General features: G+C 46.2%; 1 protein-coding gene across 1 annotated transcript in view; it reads right to left on the bottom strand.

Moving 5' to 3' along the window:
* Window positions 1-16,009: 16,009 nt before the first annotated feature.
* The window catches only part of STS (steroid sulfatase), a 156,990-nt gene continuing 146,015 nt past the window's right edge, over window positions 16,010-26,984 (bottom strand). The window contains exon 11 of the mRNA XM_047075868.1: window positions 16,010-18,722. Within this exon, the coding sequence (XP_046931824.1) occupies window positions 18,349-18,722 (374 nt within the window). The 3' untranslated portion in view covers window positions 16,010-18,348. The remainder of the gene's footprint in view (window positions 18,723-26,984) is intronic.

The following is a 26,984-nucleotide window of genomic DNA, read 5'->3' as shown; positions in this document are numbered from 1 at the left end:
TCATGCACTCTCTCCCTCTCAAAATAAATAAACATTAAGGAAAAACAAAAAATTAGTGGGTCCTCAAACATGGACACGCACACGTGCCCACAAATTCAGACACACATGCAGGTACTTACACACACACATGAATTCACACACAAACACACACACACAAACACAGGACCATTTGGGGGCTTGCGATCGCTAGAATGCAGAATACCATTTCACCCACCCTTCCTTGGCTCTTTTCCTGCCTTCTGCCTAGAATTCCTTTACTGCTGTCTCCACCTACTGAAAACGACTTCACTCGAGAGAAGCTCCTTTTTCTCATAAATTGAGAAAATGCTTCCTCCCTCCTGGAAACAGCGTGAGAGTAAAATGACGTAACGTAAGCAAGAGTGATAACACACTGGGGTGTAAGTCTCAACTGCGCTTGGGCCATCTATGTCTATTCTGGACTCCTTCCATAATTATGGAATCACCTGAGCCTGAAGCCCCCTGCTAAGGACTACATTTCCCAGACTCCTCTGTGGCTCAGCTTGGTCATGTGACACTGTTCTAGCCAATGAGCGGTAAGAGCCACACACTGTCCAGCTTCTACAATAAGGTCCTAGACAGAAAGGGGATGCTTCCCACTTTCCTCGTCTTCCTTTCCCCAGTGAGTGTAATATCGCATGTTTGTGAACCGCCTTGGAAAGCAGCACCCTGAGGATGACCAAAGAACAAGATGGAGGCAGTACGAACCCCTGACAAAAGTCTTAATAGGAAGGCGCCCAAATACCAGTGCACATTTCACACGTGCAGAGAAATACACTTCAGTGTTGTGTAAGTCATATCTAATTTCTACCTCTGCCACTAGTGCAAAGCCCTAGATCGCAACTACTATCTGCAATAATCAGAGCCCCGGATCCCAACAATACCTGCAGTAATCATGGCTTAGGCAAATGATGAAAGACCCAAAGTTCACCTCGTGTATTCAGCTCGCTTCTCTGTGCCCTGCTTGCTCCAGATGGGGCGAGGGAAGCCGTGGGGGTCTTGAGCCCTCCCAAAAGATCAGCCAACCTAAGAGAGGTGTTATCCTTCTCTTCCGGGGTGTTTCTTCATGGGTCTTGTTCAGCTCACTCCTTCCATGCAACCCTCAAATATCTGCGTCCCTAGAGCTCCCCCTATAGCCAAGCAATCACTGTCCCCATAATTGTTCGTCATATTCTCTTTGGTAATCTCTGAGACAGAGGGAGATCCCATCAAGGACCACACCAAGAGAAGGGGAATCGAGATGGTATCTATTCTCTGTGACCCTCAGCTCCACACTGATACAACCGCCCACATCCCTCTTTTCCACAGAAGCCCTCCTTTAGACCCTGGAGATGATTACAGGGGTACCAGCTACCCTCTATGCACATTTATATTCCTGCTCTCACTCTTTTATTTTGCTAATTCATGGATTTCTTTTCTTAAGACTTTATTTTTAAGTCATCTCTACACCCAACATGGGACTCGGACTCACCACCCTGAGATCAAGAGTTGCATACTCTCGGGGCTCCTGGGTGGCTCAGTCAGTGAAGCATCCGACTCTCGCTTTGGGCTCATGGTCTCGTGGTTCACGGGTTCAAGCCCTGTGTCAGGTTTTGCGCTGACAGTGTGGAGCTTGCTTGGGATTCTCTCTCCCTCTCTCTCTGCCCTTCCACCTCCTCCTTCTCTCTTAAAAGAAAAAAATAACAAGAATTTTTTAAAAATAACAAACAAAAAGAAAGAGTAGCATGCTTTACTGGGCCAGCTGGGCGTTCCTGGATTTTACATTAACTGGGCCGATTTAGTGCACAGCCTATCTTCTAGGCTCTACTCTGTGCTTCGCATTGGCAATCAGCAGTGACCACAGCACAGGAAGTCTTGGATCACACGGAGCTGGCAACGCAGCTGGGGACAGGAGGGATTACAAGCCACCACCGACGACCGGGTGCTGACCAGAGCTATGAAGGCGCCGCCGCCCCAGTGAAGAGAAAACACAGCTGAGTCAGGGCAGGGCTCTCTGACCGGGCTGCATTTGAGCACAAACCTGAAGAGACAGAGCCAGTGACCTGGTTCCACCAATCACACACACTTGGAGGGGCTCAGGGAGCTCTAAGGCAGCCCCAATTTACTAGGAGTGTTGCTTATGTTGGGAAGGGTACGTGGGTTTGCTTCTAGAACCCATGTCGAGTGTCACAGACACCAAGCAGTGGGCAGAAACATTCCCACTGGAAGCTTAGGTGTCCCTGCTGTGTGGGTCCCTTCCTGGCTTCACTGCCCCTCGCTGTGTAGCCTCAAGACACGTTCTGTGGCTTCCCGCCATGTCCTGAGAGCTAATATCTTTTAAGGTAATGTTAGTACATACCACTGCAAGGAAGAATCCTTCCTGCTCCTAACGCTGATTTCTGATGTACGGGTCTTCTGGGTTCTCTGTCACTGTGGGTCAGGTTGTGACACCAGTCCCTCGAAACTTTTGCTATTGGACTATCACCACACCTTTGCTCCAGCAGCTTACTGTGAAATAATGCGGTCCCCACGCGACACTAATAGAACTGTTCACACAAATTGCAAGGGAGACTCTGAAATAACATGGCAGTACTCAGTCATGAGGCAGCGGCTCACATCACCCAGAAGGGTTTAGGTAATTCTGTCTGTTTGCTTTTCTTATGATAGTAAAATGGTAACACGAGATAAACATCTCTATGGAGAGCTCATAGACACCCTGGCAACCTGGAGGTTACAACTAGGAATCCCTGCCCCAGAACATATGTAAGATCTTCACAACTGTCCTGGGTCCCCTACTAGGGAACATCCTTTCGTTTGCCTCACCTTCTATATCTGGTCCACTGTCAACTCCTGTCCACGTCACCTTCTAAAGAACTCTTGCATTTGTCCGTCTTTCACATTCTACAGGGCTACACCCAAGGCCAGGCCACCATCACCTCTCAATTACACTATAGAAATGGCCATCTACATAGTGAGCCCTCAACTTCTCCCCCCCCGCCGGCCCCCAAAACACTGCTCTGTTCTTCTCTGCAATGTGCTAAGAATGATCTTTCAAATGTGATCAGCCCTCTCTCCTGCTTCAAATCCTCCAAAGGTGTCCCAAATGTTTAAAATACAGGTGAAGATCTCCATGGAGACATTTCACACCACGGTCCCTGCCTTCCTCCAGCCCCATCTCTCCCGAGTGTTTCAACAATGCTCATGAGCTGCTGGCACGTTCTGTGATGGTTAATTTTACGTGTCAACTTGGCTGGTCTATGAGGTGCCCAGATATTCAGCTAAATGTCATGTTGAGGGTGTGTCTATGCAGGTGTTTCCGGATGAGATTAGCGTCTGAATCAGTGGACTGGGCAAAGCTGACTGTTCTCCCCAGTGTGGGTGGACCCCATCCAATCCACTGAGGCGCTGACCAGAACAAAATGGCAGAGAACTTCACCTGCTGTTGCTGGTTTTAAACATGGAGAAGCCTATGCAGCAAGTGAGAGAAGGAAGTTAATTCTGTGAATAACCATTGAGCTTGGAAGAGGATGCCAACCCCCAAGGGAGAACTACAGTCAATCTTAGCTGACACCACGATTGCGGTCTGGTGAGATCTACGGCAGACAAGGCAGCTAAGTTGTGCCGGACTGAGGCTTATGGACCTGTCGGACAACAAATGCGTATTATTCTATGCTGCTAATTTTGTGGTAATTCATTCCACAGCCATGAAAACTATCTAACATAGTCCCCTCAACATCTATGGGAGGCACAGACTTCTCTGCCGCATGCTGTGGCCAAACAAATGTGGACAGGAATGACCGTTACAGGCATAGATCTGAAGAGTAGCATGCATTTCTGCTTGGCCTTTTTGGGCTTTTGTCCTCTACCTCTGGGTCCCCGAATATAGTAGAAAGAGCACAGCCACACCAGATAAACTGCAGACAAGTGTGCAGAGTAATAAATGCATATTTTCATGTCATTGAGTTAGGGGTTGTTACACAGCATTACTGTGGACATACCTAACTAATACGTGACCATTTCCCAGAGCCAAAGCCTGGGCCAGAGTGGTACTCTTCTTTGAAGGTCTACAACTATGGTTTTCTGTTACATGGACTTCAACACATGAGGCACTAGCATCAAGGGGCTGATGACCCCAAATCATTACCAAACTGCCTCAAAACCAAGAAGCTGACAATAACCAAAATCTTCCCATGCAAGTATAGGTCTATTCTGAATCAGATCGACTGAACGCCACCCACTCAAACGCATGGAACTGTTTACACACATTAACCACATCATATATACCTAAGACATTTTACTTTTTTAAGCCGTCAAATGCTACAGTTCTGGCCTTAACAGTCTGTATAAAGTTGAGTCCTTCTGTGATTTGTCTAGCAGTTCAGGAAGTGAGTCAGTTCTGGATGCTAGTTTAGATGGATTCTACTTTGCACTTCATGTCTTTAAATCCCCAAAATGCAAAAACAGCTCAGACAATAAGAAAATAATTTGATTGGTAGGGTATAGCAAAGACATACAAATTGTTAAATCCCGTTTTAAAGTTTTAATTCTATGACTAAAGTTTAATTATCATTGCCAAACCTCAAGGATGTGATCTCTCAGATAACTGAAAGTTGAATTATGTTATATATCATTTGGGATGATTTTAATTAGTCCAAGGCCCTATTCCTGTTATTATCTTCAAACACGAGTCAAAACTATCTTGAATCTGTTATCTGCCAAGAAAAAAAAAATAATTTTTGCTTTGTGGCTCTGGTATTTTTATTCCTAGAGCTAGTTAAATTTGCATTTTTATTTTTTTATTGCTAAAAACTTCACTTTACAAATATACCAATATATCATTTGGAATTTGGGACTCAGAAAATGTTTGGAATGTGCTATTACAGAATATCTCATGAGATATTCAGTTTATTTCAAAGTAGCCTAAAAGAAAGATAAGAAGTTGTCCACTAAAGGGGTAAGTGGATCAAAAAAACATAAAAACAGTCATTTAACTGGGGCGCCTGGGTGGCGCAGTCGGTTAAGCGTCCGACTTCAGCCAGGTCACGATCTCGCGGTCCGTGAGTTCGAGCCCCGCGTCGGGCTCTGGGCTGATGGCTCAGAGCCTGGAGCCTGTTTCCGATTCTGTGTCCCCCTCTCTCTCTGCCCCTCGCCCGTTCATGCTCTGTCTCTCTCTGTCCCAAAAATAAATAAACGTTGAAAAAAAAAATAAAAAATAAAAAAAAAACAAAAAAACAGTCATTTAATGAGAAATCAAATGTGTTGGATATATAAATTTAGAGCATTATGATTCTTTTTTTTTAAAAAAAGGTTATTTTGAGAGGAGAGAGAGAGATAGAGAGAGGGAGGGAGGGACAGAGAAGTAATGTGAGTGGGGGAAGGGCAGAGAGAGAGGGAGAGAGAGAATCCCAAGCAGGCTCTGCACTGGAGTTTGAATTCCCAAACCGTGAGATCATGACCTGAACCGAAATCAAGAGTCGTATGCTTAACCGACTGAGCCACCCAAGCTCCCCAGATCATTATGATTCTTAGGGAAACATTACTTGTAATAGAGCCAGAGAACTCCAAAAATGTGTGTGCCTCTTTGAAACATCATGTTAGAACCCTCATCTATGAAGAATTTTTCCAATGTAGAAGTCACTGGATCACACAAAAGAGGCATGTGCAAATACGTACACTCTGGAGACAAATATCAACACAGTGATTTGTGCAGTGTATCTTCAAACACTAAAATGTTTATGTTCTGCTTATCAATGAAGATGCTATTTTTTTTAAAAGTTTTAAACGATTATTTATTTTGACAGAGAGAGAGAGAGAGAGAGAGAGAGAGAGAGAGAGTGTGAGTACACGAGTAGGGGAGGGGCAGAGAGAGAGGGAGACACAGAATCCGAAGCAGGTTCCAGGCTCTGAGCTGTCGGCACAGAGCCTGACGCGGGGCTCGAACTCATGGACCGCGAGATCGTGACCTGAGCTGAACTTGGACGCTCAACCAATTGAGCCAACCCAGGTGCCCCATGAAGATGTCAAGCTTTAAAATACTGTAACACAACTGTGTTTGACGAATGACACAATGGTGATAAATCCTGAAGATGAGGTCACGGAAGGTTCCATAGTATAGTCTTTCTACTTTCTGTTTGAAATTTCCCACCATACGTTGTTATTATGCTCAGCAGTGTACGCTTTCTATCTTGTCTTCCAGTCCGGAAAAGCAGAGAGGAGACTTTAAAGATTTTAAAATTTAGGGGCGCCTGGGTGGCGCAGTCGGTTAAGCGTCCGACTTCAGCCAGGTCACGATCTCGCAGTCCGTGAGTTCGAGCCCCGCGTCGGGCTCTGGGCTGATGGCTCAGAGCCTGGAGCCTGTTTCCGGTTCTGTGTCTCCCTCTCTCTCTGACCCTCCCCCGTTCATGCTCTGTCTCTCTCTGTCCCAAAAATAAATAAACGTTGAAAAAAAAATTTAAAAAAATAAAAAAATAAATAAAAAAAAAAGATTTTAAAATTTAAATTTTCATCTGTGCCTCCCTCATGAAACACAATGACGTTATTGTATTCCAAGCTATCGTTCCAAATTGCGGAGGCTTTGATGGGCAGATCGGAAACATGTTTTCAGCGTAAACACCATGCCATCCCATGAAAATTACAAACAATCTTTACTAATATCACATTTAATGTAAACACACAAAAGCCACAGAGTGTGCTGTAGAAGTTCATGTCATATTTTAGTGTTTGATGAAGAGATCTTGCTTTGTAACACCTGAGGTATTGGCAGCTAAAACGAACCACAAAGTAGTCAGAAAACTGAGTGCGTGCTGGAAAAAACTCTCCATTTCTGTGCCAAGATAGATAAAGGAAAATCTAGGGCAATGAGATTACCTCCCTGCACTGGCAAATCCATACTTTACGGCTGAGGAAAATGTTCACTGACCAAATAGGAAATGGTTTAGAGTACTATTTCAGTTTGTGTTTGTCCTTTACATACTACAATTAAAACAGTAGGAAAGATAGCAAAACAGGTCTTAATATGGTACTTCTGAAACATTTTCTCATTGCGTAATGGTCTCTTAATAGGATAATTAAAATGTGTCATAGAAAATATTCATGGTTAATCATAATGATGCCTTGAAACTTCTGCTGCCACTGTCTTCACCATCCTGCCTTGTCAGGCACTAGAATCCCTCGTGTTATAAAGACTGAATTATTTTCTGTTGATAGTCCTCAAAATTAGTGATTTGGGCTAACACGCATCGGCTGGGTCAAATCTTTTTCCTTCTATAGTATGCAACTTTCTGTGGTCATAGTGCAAAGGGGGTCAGTCCGGATAAACAACAGAATACAGAAGTGGACAGGCTAGGTCTGTGCATTACAGAAAGTTTCACAATGGATGGGCGATGGTAATTATCAACGGTCCTCACAGAGTGTGCATTTACATGGCTGCCTGGGTGGCAGTAAAGACAATCTTGTCATTGCCATTAATTTCTAGAAAGGCCAACGTGCCATGGAGCTGTTAGGGACACCGCTCATGGCCAGATCTCATCAGAAGATAATCCAAGAGCACTGTCATTTCCTCGAACGAATGTCTGCCCCGTCAGGAGGGATTTCTTGTATTTCTCCAAAACGTGTGAGAAGCAGAGAGCACAGAGACCCTCTTCTGCAGAGAAATATGTACTTTCAACGCATGGGAAGTGATGAGCTGACACTCGGTGCCTGCGCGTTTTAGACATTCAAGACAGTGAGGGGTGGAGCTTAAATTCTGGGTTTTCTGCCAGCCCCGGAGCTAAACAGTTGTTTGGACACAAGCATTAATCAAGCGCTTTCCTGTGTATTATCTAAGATCATTGCAAATGGAATCTTACTGGGTAATTGCCACACGACGGCCAATGGCACATCATCATCTCCAAAGAGAACGGCTCCACGAACACAAGTGGGGATGATTAAGCTTCCATAGCACACACCCATCTCTGACCGGCCTCCCGCCCCCTTTCTCCCAACGTAACATACAACCCGTTGCCTCGTTTGTGGCTTCGTGATTCTAACGGTCGTCACTGTTGAATGTAAACAACTACCCAGGGGAAGAACCATGTATCAGCCTGGACAGTCTTTAACACTGCCTTGCTGTAATGCAAATTACACAATACGGTTTTTGGTCTTTCCCGAACACACGATGCCCTTAACTTGCCATGGAACATAATAGCACCATATAATTTTTGTTAGCACGAGAATTCACTTAAACATTACTAGGGTGGGGAAAAGAAGGGCACACTTAATTCAAACCATAAAAGGTTGAAAGATGGTTTCCTCGCATTCAAAGGCTAATAGCAGGATGCAAACAGACATCAGTGTTTCAACTCCCCTTTTTACTTCAAATGCACTGTCCAAAATTGTAAACACACAAACAGAACTGAACAATAAATAAATAAACAAACAAACAAACAGGACTGAACATTTTAAATACACGGAGAATGGCATTCACATGTAGTGTTTGTTGTTGTTAAAGCAAAAGAATTGAACTTGCAGAATAGTTACTGAGTTTCCGTGTGATGTAAGATGTTATCCCACAATAATGTGCCTTCCTAAAAGCACTCAGGAAAGCTTAGCAGACGTGTATAATGCTGAAGATACCACCAACCTAAACATTGATTTCTGTTGCTTTCTTTGTTTTGTTTTGTTTTGTTTTGTTTTGTTTTACACTGGCCCGAAAGCCACCTCATTTTTCCTCTCTTCCAACTACTTAAAATATCCTTCTAAGCCCGATGAAGCCTCAAATATTCCAGCGTCCAAAACTTTGCAGGATACCGTAGCATGCGTGGTCTAAAATTGAGCAATGAAGTATTTTGCAGAATGTAAGAATTCTTCCTTTGCAGAACCACACGAGCTATCCAAAATGAACATGCCATCTTGTACGACCTGCACATCTGGGTCAGTAAAGCAACACTGGTAGCAAATCCAAGGAAGACGGGGCTGTACAACGGCAAACGGACAAACACAAGACCAGGTGCCTGTTTGTTTGAATGCAATCAATCAATCATAAATTTGAACTGCATTTTCACGATGGGCAAGCTCAGATTGCTTCTTTCACGGTGCAAAGATCTCAAGTCTGCAGGCTAGCTCATGGATTCGACACATGGCTTTGTTAATTTTTTTTTTTCAACGTTTATTTATTTTTGGGACAGAGAGAGACAGAGTATGAACGGGGGAGGGGCAGAGAGAGAGGGAGACACAGAATCGGAAACAGGCTCCAGGCTCTGAGCCATCAGCCCAGAGCGTGACGCGGGGCTCGAACTCCTGGACCGCGAGATCGTGACCTGGCTGAAGTCGGACGCTTAACTGACTGCGCCACCCAGGCGCCCCCGACACATGGCTTTAATTGACACACAGTTCTTCTGTGTTCCTTGCTAGGCGAGTCAACATAAAAAGTGCTGTCACGGACTTGTATATCCATTTAATTACACGATGTCACAATCTAGCCAATACTGGTACATACTGTGGTCGGGGTTGTGCACTGCACAAATTTAGATTTAGGAAGCACTCTTCCCACTGCAGTGTGTTAATGTGGCTCCCAGAGGTGTGCAATAGGATAGCATGTGTGTTCATATACAGAGATCATGAAAATCTATCCGTTTACTGATTTTATTTTATTTTTTTAAGATTTTATTTATTTAAAAAAATTTTTTTTTAATTTTTTTTTGACACAGAGAGAGAGACAGAGCATCAGTGCAGGGGGTGGGGGGCATAGAGAGAGAGGGAGACACAGAATTTGAAGCAGGCTCCAGGCTCTGAGCTGTCAGCACAGAGCCTGACGCAGGGCTTGAACTCACAGACTGCGAGATCATGACCTGAGCCCAAGTCGGACGCTCAACCGACTGAACCACCCAGGCGCCCCAAGATTTTATTTTAAAGTACTCTCTACACCTAACATGGAGCTCAAACTTACAACCCTGAGATTAAGAGTCACATGCTCTACCGATTGAGCCCGGCAGGTGCCCTCTGTTACTTATTTTTGTAACCGAGAGGTCACTACATCCATCTAAAAGCATAAAGCAACATATTTACATCCGGTTCTCTGGACCTGTTTGCTCATCTGTAACAGGACCATCACAACATCTATCTGACAGATGAATAGTGAAGATTTAGTAGATTAACCCACAGAAGTACCTGGAATCGAGCCTGAGATGAACGAGTCTAACCCAAGATTACTCCACATCGTAGCCCCTCTCATCGGCTCAGGACTTTGCACCAGTTCCCGCCTCACCAGCAGCGTGATGCAATGCACACTCCAGAAAGTCACTTTATCTCCTCTCCAGATGTGATGGTTGGGAGCAGGTCTCCCCGATCCAAGCTCTAACGGATGGCCTGTCTGATACCACTCTCTCAGCACGTTCCAACCCAGTGCGTTTCTCCTGTCGGATAAAATGCCACGCGTGTCCTTTCCTGAATTATCTGAAGCCCCCACGTCTCCCAAACTCTTTGTACGGCATTTGCTGCCTTCAATTTGAGAGGGACCACTTTCAGTCCTTGCTGAAGAATGTCTGGATGGTAGCTGGTTATGGAATGTTTTCCACCCTTTTTTTTTTTTGAAGTCAAATTTACTTTTTTATTATTTTTATTTTTAATATAACTTATTGTCGAGTTAGCTAACATACAGTGTATACGGTGTGCTCTCGGTTTCAGGATAAATTTCCATGATTCATCCATTAAATAAAAAACCCAGTGCTCATCCCAATAGGTGCCCTCCTCAATGCCCATCACCCATTTCCCTCTCCCCCAGCCCCCATCAACCCTCAATTTGTTCTCTGTATTTAAGTCTCTTATGGTTTGCCTCCCTCTCTGTTTGAAACTTTTTTTTCCCCTTCCCTTCACCCATGGTCTTATGTTAAGTTTCTCAAGTTCAACATGAGTGAAAACACATGATATCTGTCTTTCTCTGTCTGACTTATTTCACTCAGCATAATACCCTCCAGATCCATCCACGTTGCTGCAAATGGCCAGATCTCGTTCTTTCTCATTGCCAAGTAGTATTCAATTGTATATATAAACCACATCTTCTTTATCCATTCATCAGTTGATGGACATTTGGGCTCATACAGAAAAGCAGGAGATGCATGAATGCCATGAATTAATTGTAAATATTAAACAGGAGTTTACGTGGTTCTTATTTCAAAGGTTGGTGAAAGAAATTGGCTTTAAAACATTACGCTGTCTTTTGATCTTTTTCTAAGACTAAAATCTGATCAACAAAACTAAAACAACACAGTGAACGGAGTCCTTTACATAATCACAGGAAATATATTTTTAAGTATTTAAAAGGTTATAAAGTTTACAGGGAATTCAAAGAATATTTTTTCTTTCCTTCCGTCCTACCTTCCTACCTACCTTCCTTCCTTCCTTCCTTCCTTCCTTCCTTCCTTCCTTCTCTCCTCTCCTTCCCTTCCTTCCCTTCCTTCCTTCCCTCCCACCTCCTCTCCTTCCCTTCCTTCCTTCCTTCCCTCCTTTCCTTCCTTCCTTCCTTCCTTCCTTCCTTCCTTCCTTCCTTCCTTCCTTCCTTCCTTCCAGTTTATTTTTATTTATTTTGAGAGAAAGAGCCCAAGCAGGGGAGAGGCAAAGAGAGAGAGAGAGAAATCCCAAGCAGACTCCCCACGGCCAGCACAGAGCCTGATGTGGGATTCGAACTCACAAACCATGAGATCATGACCCGAGCTGAAGTCAAGAGTTGGACGTTCAACCGAGTAAGCCACCCAGGCGCCCCCAAAGGGTATTTAATAGGGGTGCCAGGCTGGCTCAGTGGGAACAGCACCTGACTCTTGACCTCAGGGTCATGACTTTGAGCCCCATGTTGGGGGCAGAGATTACTTAAATATTGGAAAATTCTGCCATTGTAAATACAACCATCTGTCAATATATGTAACATAGTTTGAAATCTCCTATCTTCTTCTAGTGAATGAAGCAAAATCTAGTACTCCCAACTTTGAGAGGAGTCAATGCTGAAGTCATCATCGATTTGTTGGTTGTGTAATGTACTCAAGTCTGCCTAGCCACTCACTTGGTCTACACTACAATAATTTATCCTCAGTTCTGGGCCGCAGTCAATGGCTGGTAGTCCCATTATATTTTTACGCTGAAGTTTATCTGACCCCCACCCCCACACAGTTGATCATCTGCACAGAATTAATGCATGAACCACATTTCCTGTATCCATTCCTCCACTGATGTAGGCCATGGCCACATCTTGGCTATCGTGAATGGTGCTGCGGTGAAAATGGGGGTGCCCATCCCTCTCTGAGATCCTGCTTTCAGTTTTGTTTTCTCTGATTCCTTGCCAAAACCTGAGGCTTGCTTTCTTTCTTTGTTTCTTTCTCTCTCTCTCTTTCTTTTTTAAAGTAACATACACCACCCTTCAGGGGTGCCTGGGTGCCTCCGTCAGTTAACTGTCCAACCCTTGGTTTCGGCTCAGGTCATGATCTCATGGTACACGAGTTCAAGTCCCGCATCGGGCTCTGCACTGACAGTGTGGAGCTGCTTGGGATTCTCTCTCTCCTTCTCTCTCTGCCCCTCCCCTGCTCACAGTTTCTCTCTCTCAAGTAAATAAGCTTAAAACAAATAAATAACCTTAAAAAGGAAGGGAATCTTTTTAAGATTCCCTTATTAAGATAACCTTTCAATCTTAAAAAGGAAGGGAATCCCACGATATGCAACAACACGGATGAACTGTAGGGAATTTATGTCATATGAATTAAGTCAGTCACAGAAGCATAGATACTGCTGAGCTCTACTTACAAGAGGCATCTAAAACAGTCCACCTCCCAGAAGCAAACAGCAGGATGGACGTGGGCAGGGTCTGGGGGACAAGGAAAACGGGCGGTTGCAAAGTGGGGGGTTACAAAATGCCCAAAAATGGGGGTTACAAAGTGCCCGTCATACATGATGGATTCTGGAGGTCTGCTGTGCAATGTGCTACCAACAGTTAACAGGCCTGCATCGCACACTTAAAAATCCAAGAGGTGACGTGTTCTGACAACCTCTAAAATTAAAATTAAAATATAAGAGAACAACACAGACACCCAAGAACGAATGCACGGGACCTCTATGTCGAGCAAGCACCCAGTAAGTCAGAAAAATCGTTCGCAATCCAAAGAGCTACCGCAAAACGTCAGGCTTAGAGAGCGTATCGCACCTACTGTGTTATTCAAGGTAATCAGCCTGGCTGCTGTGATTCTAACAACCTGCGAATCTCAGCGGCTTACGAGGTAAAAGTTGGATCTCGGTCAGGGTTGCAGTTGTCGGGTGACCAGGCAGCTGTCCCCAGCTGCCCCGGGCGGTGACGTGACTCAGGGGTCCCGGCCCTCGTATCCGCATGGTGTTCTTGTCAGAGCCCTGACCTCCGGTGTCGTGCAGTCTGCAGCCACAAGCAGAGATGTGCGGGGACCTTTCTGGCCAGGCCTGAGTGTCGGTCTCGTGGTGCCAACGTGACAACAAGAGAAACGGGAAATGGCACCCTGCCTGGTACCCGCCCATACGACACTGTCCCATTTGCACCAGGAGAACATTTCTGTGTCAAATGTAGTTACCAAGGCGCCCCGCCCACTGGGGAACAGGCCACGTCTTTGTACATTTACGTAGTTTTGTACGCTGTGTTAAATTTAGACGATATAAATTTTTTTTTCAACGTTTATTTATTTTTTTTTGGGACAGAGAGAGACAGAGCATGAACGGGGGAGGGGCAGAGAGAGAGGGAGACACAGAACCGGAAACAGGCTCCAGGCTCTGAGCCATCAGCCCAGAGCCCGACGCGGGGCTCGAACTCCCGGACCGCGAGATCGTGACCTGGCTGAAGTAGGACGCTTAACCGACTGCGCCACCCAGGCGCCCCTAGACGATATAAATTTTGATAGGCAACTCACAGCGCGTATTTAGAAAAACACATGCAGCAGAAATTCTGCCTGTAGAAAATCACCACCACAGGTAATAGAGTTTGAAACCTGAGACGCTCACAGGATCGGTGAGGCCAGTCTTATACCCTCGACTTCAATATGACAGTGACGGCTTGCTGACCGGGAAAAGCATACGAAAGCATCGTGCAAGTCGCCTCTATGAAGATGTGAAGAATCCGCCGGGGGAGATAAACAGAATCATCGTGAAAAGTCATTTAGACCATTTGAACCTCATGAGTGCACCGTTTTTATTTTTTATTTTTTTTAACGTTTTTTTTTTTTTTTAATTTATTTTTGAGACAGGGAGAGATAGAGCACGAACAGGGGAGGGTCAGAGAAAGAGGGACACACAGAATCTGAAACAGGCTCCAGGCTCTGAGCTGTCAGCACAGAGCCCGACGCGGGGCTCGAACTCACGGACCGCGAGATCATGACCTGAGCCGAAGTCGGCCGCTTAACCGACTGAGCCACCCAGGCGCCCCAATGAGTCGGACCGTTTTTAGAGCAAACATTTGAGGGTCTCTGATATGGTGTTTTCTTCTTACGTGAACAATGCCTCCTTTGTGTGAACTCATGGGTACTTTCCAAGCTGCTGGTGTCCTAATTAGGAGAGCTGACATGTCCTTCCCCTTTAGCATAATATTAAGTCCCGGCAAATTACGAGTGCTATATTGAGAGCCCGCTAAACAAAACCATGGTATTAAGTGATGTTCGCAGGACGGAGCTGTGGCAACACAGGAGTCTGTGATGCCAGAGTGAGAGAGAGCCCCACCCTCAGACCCGTTGCAGCTGTCCTGGAGGGAGCCTGTATTTAAGGGGGACATGGTCATTTACATCACAAATCACATTCTCTGAGGGCTAACGAGGGGAGTAATGAGGCTTGAGATCCAGCGTGTGTTGTCCACACAGACCTCCCCCTAAGCACCCAACTGAGTTTTTGTGCAGCAGTGCTGGGTCAAATGACGGGCCCCCTTCCCCCCACCCCTGGACCCAGCGTTCACACACATCTTCCTTGTCCTTCTTACTGCCACAGGGCTTTATCCGGACTCTGGTTCGGTCTTCCGAAGGATTCAGAAGGAGTCCAGTCCCATGACAGACCAGAGAGGCCAATGTTTCCCGTTTCAAAATTTAAACCCCGCAGAATTCTCTGTTCCACGTATCTGTCGAGGAAAGGAGGGCGTTTCACTTGAGCACAGGGCTAGTTGAGGCTTTCACGGGCCCATAAAGGAAAAACGCATTAAATAGGTTTTCAGATAATGACATGAGGGGCGCCTGGGTGGCTCGGTCGGTTAAGCGTGTGTCACTTCGGCTCAGGTCATGATCTCACGGTTTGTGGGTTCAAGCCTCGCATCGGGCTCTGTGCTGACAGTGCAGAGTCGGCCTGGGATTCCCTGTCTCTCTCTCTCTCTCTTTCTCTCTCCTCTTCCTCCTCCCTGCTTGTCCTCTCTCTGTCTCAAAAATAACTAAACATTTAAAAAAAAAGAAGATAATGGCATGTTACATAAGAACCTAAAATATGTGAACACACTAAGATTCTACTTCACCACCGTGTTGCTACACGTGTGCACATGACCTGCAACCCCAAGTGTTTATCTTTTTCTTTCTGATTTTAAAAGAAATTAAGGCACTTTTCATGCTCTCCCTGAAAAGGCCTGAGGCAGTGTGCGTGACGGCTAACTAGTCCTGGAGGTGAGGGGCTACCATACTCCTCACCCATCTCTGTATTTCTGAGCCCTTCCCTGAGGCTTTGGGACACGATCAATATTTGTTGAATTGAAACCTGGGGGCGCCTAGGTGGCTCGGTCGGTTAAGCGTCCGACTTCGGCTCAGGTCATGATCTCGCGGTCCGTGAGTTCGAGCCCCGCGTCGGGCTCTGTGCTGACAGCTCAGAGCCTGGAGCCTGTTTCAGATTCTGTGTCTCCCTCTCTCTGTCTCAAAAATAAATAAACGTTAAAAAAAAATTAAAAAAAAATTAAAAAAAAGAAACCTGTATCCGCCATTGCTTAGCATAGTAAAGCCCTCCGCGTACCCGTTGAATCGAGTCACACAGGAAAATAGAGCCATACGACACATTTCTTTCAAGGAGAGTTTTATTTTAAGTTTGCATGGGCATTAGAACAAGGTTCTCAGAATCCTTTAGCAGATGCCATCGCTTTACAGGTGGCATTCTTCAGGGGCAGACCTGACACCGGACCCACATCTTTGCTCTCCTCTGTGTGTCCTTCAGGGCAACCTAATGTCTGTTTCCCTTCTTGAATCCTTCACGACGTAGGGTGGGATTCTGGTTCTCACGCAGCATCACTGACCTTGGAAAACGATGCCTGTCTACACGTTACTGTTTGCTTAGCTTGGCATGTCTATGAAATGCTACGAATGTAGTGATTTTGTTGCGGAAGAATTTGTTGAAACCTTCAAAACCCAGGAAGGTTTGGACATACAAACCTTATGGTACGTAATACCACTGAGATTCTTTGAAAACAAGTAGGCTCGTACAGCTTTGTAAAACCAACAAACACAAAACCAGGTCGTAAAGAAGGCCTGCTTGGTGTTCCCTGAACAAAAGAATTCAAATTTCCTGCCGTACATCCCAAGCAAAACTTTCAGATGGCAAGTGGTCTGAAATCTAAGAATCACCGTTATTATGACTAAACCTGATTTTCAAATACCCTGATTCATAATGGTGACTTAACTTATTGTGAGGCAAATGTGTGAGTGCTCATTTTATTCCTAGAGGTATATGTATCCTTCATTTGCTGCGAACATTGTACAGACTGAACAACTCTGTACATAAATGTGTATCCACATAATCTGTAAAAGTGCTTTAAATTACTCCATCCTCCAACATACATGCCCACAACATCAAGCGCTGTCTAAAAGTCCACTTGCATGGAGTGTGTTAAACTTTGAATAAACATGATCAGCTGAAAACCTAAGTTCCTAACAGAGGTTTGAAGTAGTTTCTGCCTGGTAACATCAGCAATAATCCTAACACGTTTTTAACATGCTAGTGCATTCTTTAATGGTTCCTAAAGTAATACGACAGATTTTTGGCAATTTCTGGAGTGTGAAATCCACGTGAGAAGTTGAGAATTCTGTTTGCTCTCCAACTTTCCACCACTCAACTGGGGAGAGGAAGAAAACTCACTTGCAGGTTTGAAGGGAAAGAAAACAAACATCAAAATCTAAAATCACGGATGTCAAGAGGAACTAGGACACTATCGCTGATCTTGGAAGTGATTGATGGGGGACGAGTAGAGAGAAGTGTAGCCCAGTGTGGGAACGTGGACAGAGCACACATTCTTTCCACTCAGCCACGCAGGCTCCAGACTTTCCACGTGGCTGTCCTCTCCTGGAACTGAGCCAACATGAGGCCAGCAGACGGTGCTGAGACCCGTTCACAAAAGACATGACTGGGTAGCCACAGGGACAGCAGCTCCTGTCCACGGACCAGGAAAGGAATCCACGCGATACTGTTGGAGAACGTATACTGTCTGAACAAGTGATGTAAGCCTTGTCCACCCGGGTGCACTCGTTCCTCGGTGGGGGCTCACGCTCAGGACCCTTCTCCAGCTGAGCCACTGTCCGTCCATCGCCTGTGTGGCCTCGTGATGCCTTGTCCCATAATTATCGATGTCGGAAGAAACAGAATTAGAACAAAGTTGTACTGAGGGCTGGAGGCATAGGGATTTCGTAGCCGTAGGACATGAGAACACAAAACAAAAGGGCTTACATTAACTCCTCTGGTCTCATCAGTAAATCCTGCAACCACGAAACACATCACAGCATCACGTGTGGATCATGGATTGCTTACGAATGCTTTACCCGCAAATCATCCACGTGCCATGCCAATAATTCTGCATCACGTTGGGACGGATTCCTTTCACTCCAGCCCCCCCACCCCACCGTGAGGTAGCCTTTATTTCAGAATTTCCATTCACCGAAGAATCAGTAAAACCCAAATATAATACTACAAATTATAAAATGGAAATCCCTTCGGGAGAGATTTGTTTTGGGATTATTACTCCTGAAGGAAGGATTTCTCACAAAGTCTGTTGAACAATACATATCCATCTGTGAGTCTCTCCTCTTCTACTTCAAAAATGATCAGCTTCTAGCTTCCTAGTTTAAGTATCTCAGGTTTCTCAAGGAAAGAAATGAACTGTGAGTATGTAAGTATATCTATCGTGAATAGCATTTGATATGTGTTCTAAATAACACCGATAATAATTGCCTTCCACGAGCCCAACTGCAACTTAGTGTGATGTACTTCATGGCCCTTTGCTCATTGTAAGTTGCATATGTGGAGATTTACTAATTGCTTTTTCAGTGTTATCCCCTTGTTTTGGGGGCTAGGGGAATCATGGCGGCCAGCGCACCAGAATGCGAGGCTCCCACAGGGCTGGGGCTGCCCAGTGTCACCCTGGACGTACAGCTAGTGGCTTGCTCTCCTGGCCTGTTTTTCTCGGTCACACTGGCAAGACAGGCCTGACGGTGAGCAACACATCTGAAGCCACGGCTTCCAGACAAGGTTGCCCAGTGACAACTGATTGGGGACCGCCTTCAGGGTCTTGGTGTGACGGTCTACTGCCTGCTGCATGGTGTCGAGGACCTCCTGGAACCGGGGCTCGGTCGCTGGCGTCACTGGGTTTCTCTCTGTGGGATCTTTGGAAATATCAAACAGCAACGGCGGCTGATGGTAGCTGACAGAACGCCCGTGGCAGTAACACACGTGTGTGGAAAAGCAGCCGTTGGCGCCCTCGGGGCTGAACTTGGGCGTGAAGAAGAAGGCCTTCCAGATGGACGTGCCTGTGGTGTACAAGGACAGAGGTTGGTGTGGTGTGGGAAGCATCTCTATGTTCACCACGAATGGGAACGTGCACAGAAACTATGCTGCCAGCATGAGAAGCCTTAGTCAGGGATGAAACGGACCTGTTTCGATGCCTTACCCTGAAGGCTCGAAAGAACGAATGCCATAGCCAGAAAGATGAATAAGAAAGCAAAAACATGCGTGAAGGTGCAACTGGCGAGAAAAAGGTAACATTAAGAGAATGACAGCTTCTATGAGGCCAATGGACATGGGACCATGGCATTTTCTTCCTACTGAAAAACATCTCTCTCCCTCTCTCTTTCTTTCTCCCAATCTCTCCTTCTCTATCTCCCTCCTCTTCCTTTTTCCCAATCCCTAATTCCTTAGGCGATGCTGTGCAGGCAGGAGAAGAAAAAAGCCTATTAATTGAGCTGAGAACTCGGCCAGGACCGTCACTTTGGTCTAATAAACTTTACCATGCGGAACTGTGCAGCCGGCCCTCAACAAACACACGCTGACCAACAGAGGACAAGCTCCCAGCCCTGCCACCTCTTGCCCTCTGACGTTTTCAACCCGCAGCCTGTATTTCTGTTTAAAACAGGACCTTCCGCAAGAGGTAGGCTCACTGCTAACATGGACATGAGAGAAAACTACTCGTGCACACACAAGCACATGCATGGTTTTTTTTTTTAATTGCTCACAGCAAATGCTTATTCATGAGTGAAGCCGAGAAGAATTCATAAATGCATTTTAATGCCTTCCTGATAAAACAGTAACATTCCATCTTTGCAATCTTGAAAGGAATACAGGAAGATACTATAAAGGCTTTCAATACAGAGAAAGACAGATACCATATGGTTTCACTCATAAGAGGATCCTGAGAAACTTAACAGAAACCCATGGGGGAAGGGAAGAAAAAAAAAAAAAAGAGGTAAGAGTGGGAGAGAGCCAAAGCATAAGAGACTCTTAAAAACTGAGAACAAACTGAGGGTTGATGGGGGGTGGGAGGGAGGGGAGGGCACCTTTTGGGATGAGCACTGGGTGTTGTATGGAAACCAATTTGACAATAAATTTCATATATGAAACACACACACACACACACAAATAAAGGAACATTTGGGTGTTGGCCATTAACAAAAATAAAATAAAATTATGGCCTCCCCGAGGTAAAAACAAACAAATAAATAAATAAATAAATAAACACTAACAAACAAACAAAGAAAAAAACCACTGAGTTAAATGAATTGAAAGTTGTGTGTGCCAAGGTGGAACATATTTGCTAACAGTGAGAGACCCATTTAATGAATATCTGCTAAGGTATAGATTTATGCACAAGAAAATTCTGTGTTTGACAGTTTTTTACTAGTCTGCATTTCAAGTTTGTACAAAAAGCTAATAATTTTTCTTGGTCGGCCATTCTTCCCAAATGCGTTTAATCAGTGATAAGAACAACAAAAAGAATTCATTCTATGCCTCACCCTTTATAGTTTTCTGCATGCTTTTTTCTGTGTTTGAAATAAAGTTGCTCTTTGGGGAAAAAAATAAAGGCTTTCATGTGTATATCTATCATAACCAGGTAATCAGAACGCACACACATGCACACGCACACACAGCACCTACTTTAGTCTTACGCTATACCAACGTTTCAGAGAGGCCATCTAGGTCTACTGGATAGCTAAGTAAATAGCGTCCAAGGTTTAAAGATGGGGGGGAGTAGGGAAGAAAGATGGACGTGGTAAGCAGCACGTATTTCAAAGCCCACTTTTAAGCACACGACATTATGAATATTAAAAAAAAAAAAAAGGATGCGGGGGTGGGGGAAGGCAATTCAGGATTTTCTGCAAGAGCATTGGGCAACATTCAACGCATTAGGAGGCTGTGCTTGGGCCCACCCACAGCTGTCACAAACAACCGGAACCACGTTCAGACCTCAGTTAACATTTCATTTTCTCCTTTCTGAGAAAACCTAAGCATATCAAATCAAGAATTAAATGAGCCTGGGGGGCCAGGCTGGGTGGCTCAGTCAAAGTGTCCGACTCTCGATTTCGGCTCAGGTCATGATCTCACGGTTCGTGGGTTTGAGTCCTGTGTTGGGCTGTGTGTGGAGCCTGCTTGGGATTCTCTCTCTCTCTCGCTCTCTCTCTCTCTCTCTGTCCCCCCCTGCTCATGCCCTCTCTCTCAAAAATAAATAAACTTAAAAAAACTCCAAATTAGGAGAATTCATTGACCCCACGGTAGGATGGTTAGAGTAGGATGGCTACACAGTTTAAAAATTTAAGTTCTTTCGAAATCAAGTCGTGTTCCATCACACCCCCAGAGACTGCCTTTTTTAGGGAAGAAACCTGATTTACAAATAGTTTTGAAAGACTTGTCTGTTTATTCTGAGGAGCTGAGTGCTCATCAAACGTCTTCTGACAGGGCCGTGAAAAGAAAGAGCTTTCTGCGCGTGAAGAAGGGAGCAGATAAAGACAGAATCAGCAGGTACTGACCACCTGGAATCAGGCCCAGGACGAGATCGTCTTGTTTTCCATGATCACTATGGTGTTTTTATGTGCCCCCTCCCCCGCCAGAGAGCCAGAGACATTCCCACTGTGAAGGACAGACCTCTTGATTAATTCTGTTTCATAATTTGCACGTATCGTCGCAACGGTGACTTTTAGGCATTTACTGACCCACCGATCCAAACAGAATAAACCAACAGGATGAACTGAAAACAACTGTCACGAGTGTCCACGTCATCCTCAAGCAACCCCTGCCCTCAGGTAAGCAGGTGCAAGGGAAGGGGAGCCTCTCTGCGGTCTGGAGGAGGGGGAGACCTGGCAACCACAGGGCAAGCGATGTGCGTGTGCTCCAAGGGAATCCGCTCAAAGAGTTGCTCCACACGAGGATACCTCCAGCTTTGGCCACACCTGTGTCAAACCACAGGTGCTCAGCACACCTGCCTTTTAAAGGCCGAGTCAGGCAGACAGGCACACACGGGAGGCTGCCGACCATTTCTGAGCATCCTTACGCTCTCTGGCGGAGTTCTGAAACTCACATGGGTTTCCTTAACATTCTCTACATCAACTCCTCTTTTCCCCCGGTCCTCTGAAGCGTGACAGATTTTCTCTAGAAGCCTTTTCGGCGGCACCAGCCGCAGCCACTTAGAAGGCATCCCGGGTCGGGGTCAGCGGGGCCACGAGTGTTTGGAGACAGAGGTGTGGCGGGAAGCGCCCTGCTCTTGCTACGAATGCAGCAGATTCGGGGAGGGTGTTTCCAATCTGACATTCGAGTCGCGTCTCACTGTGTTTAACACCCCGAGACAAGGCGGGCTCCTGGAACAAATTCATTTTAAGGGCCCCTATTTCTCACTTGCTTTTGAGAGCCGCGCACACGGATTCCATCATTACTGCCTTCGGTCACGCCGGCCCAGATGCTAACTGCAAAACTGACTCAAAGGCTGCTCAGGAAATCTCAGGCGTCCTCGCCCGGGAGCAGTGGGGGATCGCTACCGAGCTCGGACGGGTGTAGAATTAAGAATTAATTGTTCTGATTTTTTGCTTGTTTGGTATGCCGTATGGAATACGTGCCTTTTTATTTTCTAACCTGGATTTTAAAACTTTTTGTAAAAAGACAGACGGCTTATTCTCTGTACTGTTTCTTTGGACCATGTTGCATTTGCTCGACTCAGAGCAGTGGGATTGCGTATGATTGCACGTAAGCGTACAAGACAGAGATGCCTTTCTGTTATTCACCAGGAACCTGGGAATCGATACCTTCAGAGCTGTCTTTTCAACGGAAAAGAGCGAATCCCGGGCATGTGATACAACAGGAAGCACATCGTGTCACGTTATATCGCTAACCGCTATATTTTGTCCTGTCTTCCAAAATCATTTTGATAGCGTACTTCATGCTGGATTTCTCCATATACTAGAAAAATGTTGTGGTGTTTTAAATATGTTTTTTTTCTATCGTTAAGAGTCCACTATCCCCTGAGGAAAGATCGATTTTTCTCACCTTGTAACACATAAATATTTTGACCACAGCAGGGTGTCAAGTCATTTATATCAGAGGTCCCATGACCCAGGGCACCAATTACTAAGTTCTATAGCGAGAACACATGGCAATTCAGTGGGACATTCTCCAGTTACATTCAGAAGGTGCTTAATTCTGCATTAACGGAGGCCAATCTGCTTTCCACGTGCATCTCACTTGACATTAGTATGTTGGTGACGTGCCTTAGTTATGTTGGAGTGCTCCCACTAGATGTTTCTCTGGTGCAGGGGCCAGCATCCTGTGTAGACACCCTCTGTTCTGAGTTCAGAAGCGTTTCCCAGGTGTGCCTGGCTGGCTCAGTCAGTACAGCATGTGATTCTTGACCTCGGGGTCCTGAGTTTGAGCCCCACCCCGGCGGACAGCGTACTTTAAGTAGAAGTGTTTCCTGGTTCTGTGGCTTGTGTACTAGGATTTGCTCTAGTTCCCCCATCCTTTTTCTTGACATTTGCACACAACACTGGGCTTCCAGCCCTAGCTCCGCGGTATCCCAGCTGTGTGATGCCGGCCATGGCTGTGAACCTCTCCGTGTCCACATCTCCCTTTCTGTAAGCTTACGAAAGTACCAGTCCCTGCCTCCTGGCCTTGCTTTGCGGGTTAAGAACCTGTTCCTGTGCATAAGCTCTGAGAACACAGCCGGGTTTGTAGTCAAGACCACGTATGAGTGAGCTGGGAATATACACTGGCAGCCAGTCTAAGTGAGAACCGCCCTGGATTCTGTCCGCTCTTAACATCCGTTCACTGCAATACATGTCTTAAGACCCGTTTCCCCCCACTGAGGATCCTTAAAGAGTTCCTCCTGACCCCAAGGCTCCCTCCTACCTGTTCACTGCAGCCTAGACCCTGAATGACTCAGCACGGTGGTAATGGATTACAGGTGCGCCTGCTTCCCGCAGCTGTCTCCACCACAACTCCACACGAAAAGCCAGGAGCTACTAGTGTCTGCCCCAAGTCCACGCAGGATTTAGAGCAATCCTACTTCCCCCGACCGATGGCTGACTGTCAGAACACAAAACACCCCCCTCGACTAAGCCTCCGGTGTACAAACAAACAAAAAATTGGGGAACGGAAAAATAAACCCCAGTACTGAATGAGTACACCATACAGGCTATGCCTTCCTCCCTGCTCTTGGCCGCCGTACGTTGAAATCCTCCCCATCCTTCAAGGCTCTACAACAATTCCTTCTCCATGGGCCTGTCTGAATCCCAGCCGGATGCGATCAGCGTGTCTCTGTCCCTCTCACCTGTTTTCACTGCATATTCGCCAGCCGTGGACACACTCCATGTCTCTCGCTGCATTCTTCGCTCTCCGAAATCAACAGCTGTATTTCCCCCATCTCTTACGGGCCCGGCACCTAGCACCTTTCATGGAAGGGACGGCCCCTCACCTGTGTTGGCTAAATTAACTGATGAGATGATGATCTGAGCAGGACTGAGAGGGGGAGGAAGCCAACTGCCACCACGAAAGCTGGCGTGGGCAGAGAGAAGGCCCAGCACATTCTACCGTCCCTCCCGGGAACATCCTGCTGGACATCATGCAGTGCCTAGGAGAGCCGCGAGCACGACACAGAGCCAGACAGATACGTGAGTGATGCAGATACCTGTATCTTGGCAACAGACACCGAGCAGTCCTAAGGAACGAGCATGGCAAACACTAGTCACCTGAGCCTTCCGGAAAGTCCACCGAGGGACAGGAGAACAGCTGAGAGGGTGGGAGTCAGGTGTGGAGCCAGTGAGGGACGACCAGAGCCAACGCCCCCGAAGATGGCTACACGTAGGGAAAAAGATGGCATGGGGGAATCCCAGAAACGGTCCACACTTGGAGGCGTGGAGATGGCCAGATGGTTCAGAGAACCGTCTTAGGTCAACCCATTCCCATGCACGGAGGGGCAGACCCTACAAGCAGACGGTGTTGGCCACGAATCCAACTTTGCTGTCAGCTGTGTTACTGCAGGCCAGTCATGTGGCTTCCTACCCTTGTGTCTCCCCAGCTATAAATGAGACAAATTCCTGAAGAGACACAGCTCCCCGTCTCTCAGTCTCCTGCACACAGAAAGTGCTACCTGGGCGCGTGGGCACCACAACGAACCCTCCACTTCCCAGCCTCCTTGGAAGCCAGGTGTGGACAGGTGACCAACTTCTGGCCAGTGGATTTACTTCGGAGCCTCTCCACATCTTGCTTGGGAGAAGACTGGCCTGCACCCTTTCCCTCTCATCTTTCCCACCCATTCCTCCTTCCCGCTGCCCCTCGGGGGACCCTATCGTCATTCACCACAAAGACGAAGCTGTTGCATTCTCCAGATGGTGGTGGAGAACGTGGAGTTTGCATCCTGAGACCGCATAGACCACCCGCCTCTGCTCGTCGCTCGTGAGACGGACAGAGGAACTTCCCCCCGATGTACATTACTGTTCCTTTTTCTTTCCTGTTCCAGACCAATCTGACACGAATGTCATCAAAATCTCTTAATTATAAGGATTAGAAGAAGTATCCAACACAAAGCGTGTAGCACAGTGTAGGACAGCAGGAGGTAAGGACGAGATGCCAGGGTATATGGTTAGGAAGTATATTTTCATTAAAAAAATTTTTTTAATGTTTATTACTTATTTTTGAGAGAGAGAGAGAGAGTGTGAGCAGGGGAGAAGCAGAGAGAGAGGGGGAGACACAGAATCTGAAGCAGGCTCCAGGCTCTAAGCTGTGAGCACAGAGCCCGACATGGGGCTCGAATTCACGGACCGTGAGATCGTGACCCGAGCCGAAGTCGGTCGCTCAACCGACTGAGCCACCCAGGCACCCCAGGAAGTATGTTCTCAAAAGACAGATCATGGCCACAGACACACAAAGGTGACAAATTGGAAGAATAAAAGATTAACAGGGGACAAAGTATATAACCACCTACAAAACACTTCTGTATAGAAGACGCACAGCCAAGGAAAACACAAATAGTTGATACACAGGATGTGCCTTACTTAGGACGAACATGTCCCTACAGCAAATACCAGGTGCAACAACAGACAGAACCAAATCAGGACCAACTTCTAGACACGAGCAGGCATACCCAGAGAACGGAGATTCGCCTCGTGCTCAAGTCAGAGAAAAGGGATGCAGGAAACTATAGACCATAAAATAGCAGAAGCCTGTATGCAGGGCGCAAAGGGCAGAAGACAGGACGTCTGGTTAAGATGAGAACAAGCCAGCTTCTGAGCGGAGACCCAAGAATGTGTTTGAACATTCTAAACGTTGTGTTTTGGTATTCAAGAAAGAAAATGTAATGTGGACCTATTCCGTCTCCATAAGGAAGTAAGTCTGCATTGTGACAAATTAACCAAAGTCACAGCTGGCACGTTTTTCATCCACGGTATTCATGAAATCTAAGGTCAGGCATACGAAACCTTTAGAAGAAAAGTGGATGTCTTTCTAAAGATTTTATTTTTAAGTGATGTCTGCACCCAACACGGGGCTCAAACTCAACAACCCCGAGATCAAGAGTCACACGCTCTACCAACTGAGCCAGCCAGGCGCCTCTGGACGTCTGTTTTAAAAACTGCCAAATACTGTCTAATATAAGGTAATATAAAGTGCCGTGTCAAAGTACACGTTTAATGGACTACGTTGAAGAAAATGAAATCCATTTATGAGGTTTTTTTTTTTTTTTTCCTCCCCATTAAAGGAAACGAACAGCCGGAATGTTCAGCCCGTTCCTGAGAGTCTGAGTGCTAATGAGGTAAAATAAATGAAATAAAACTCTCACGGTTTCAGGAAAGCCTTCTCCATCCTCTTATATCACTTGTTCTCCCCAGTTGCCAAAGCAGAGTCCGTGCCTGCCGGGATGCGTCTGCCTGAGCCGTTAGGACTGTGCATTTGCGTCCTGTCCCTCCTGGTGCCCAGAGCTCGTGCGATGTGGCATTTAGGGGAGGCATTCACAGAGGAAAAGGAACCCCTGAGGCCTAAATATCTCCCTGCAATGGTAGCAGTGTATCCATCCACTTGCACCGAGACTCCCGGTCGAGTGCGAGGAGGTTAGTTCAACTACACACAGGTCTGCTCCGCAAAATACTGCCGCCCACGTCCCACGGTGTCAACCCTTAATCCTTCCTTCCTGACCCTTCGGATCCCATCGCCGACAATCAGACAAGGAAGGGGGTCCCACGGAATGACTAACGAAGACGAAAGCCGAGCACAGCTTTGTTGCACTGGGTAACCGTCAACCCACGAGACACAAGCAGCCGCAT

The sequence above is a fragment of the Lynx rufus genome, unplaced genomic scaffold (genome assembly GCF_022079265.1).
Source record: "Lynx rufus isolate CCGP_SWC_20201006 ecotype Redwood Valley unplaced genomic scaffold, mLynRuf1.p SCAF_14, whole genome shotgun sequence".
Taxonomy (NCBI): Eukaryota; Metazoa; Chordata; class Mammalia; order Carnivora; family Felidae; genus Lynx; species Lynx rufus.
This window is presented reverse-complemented; position numbering and strand designations above follow the sequence as displayed.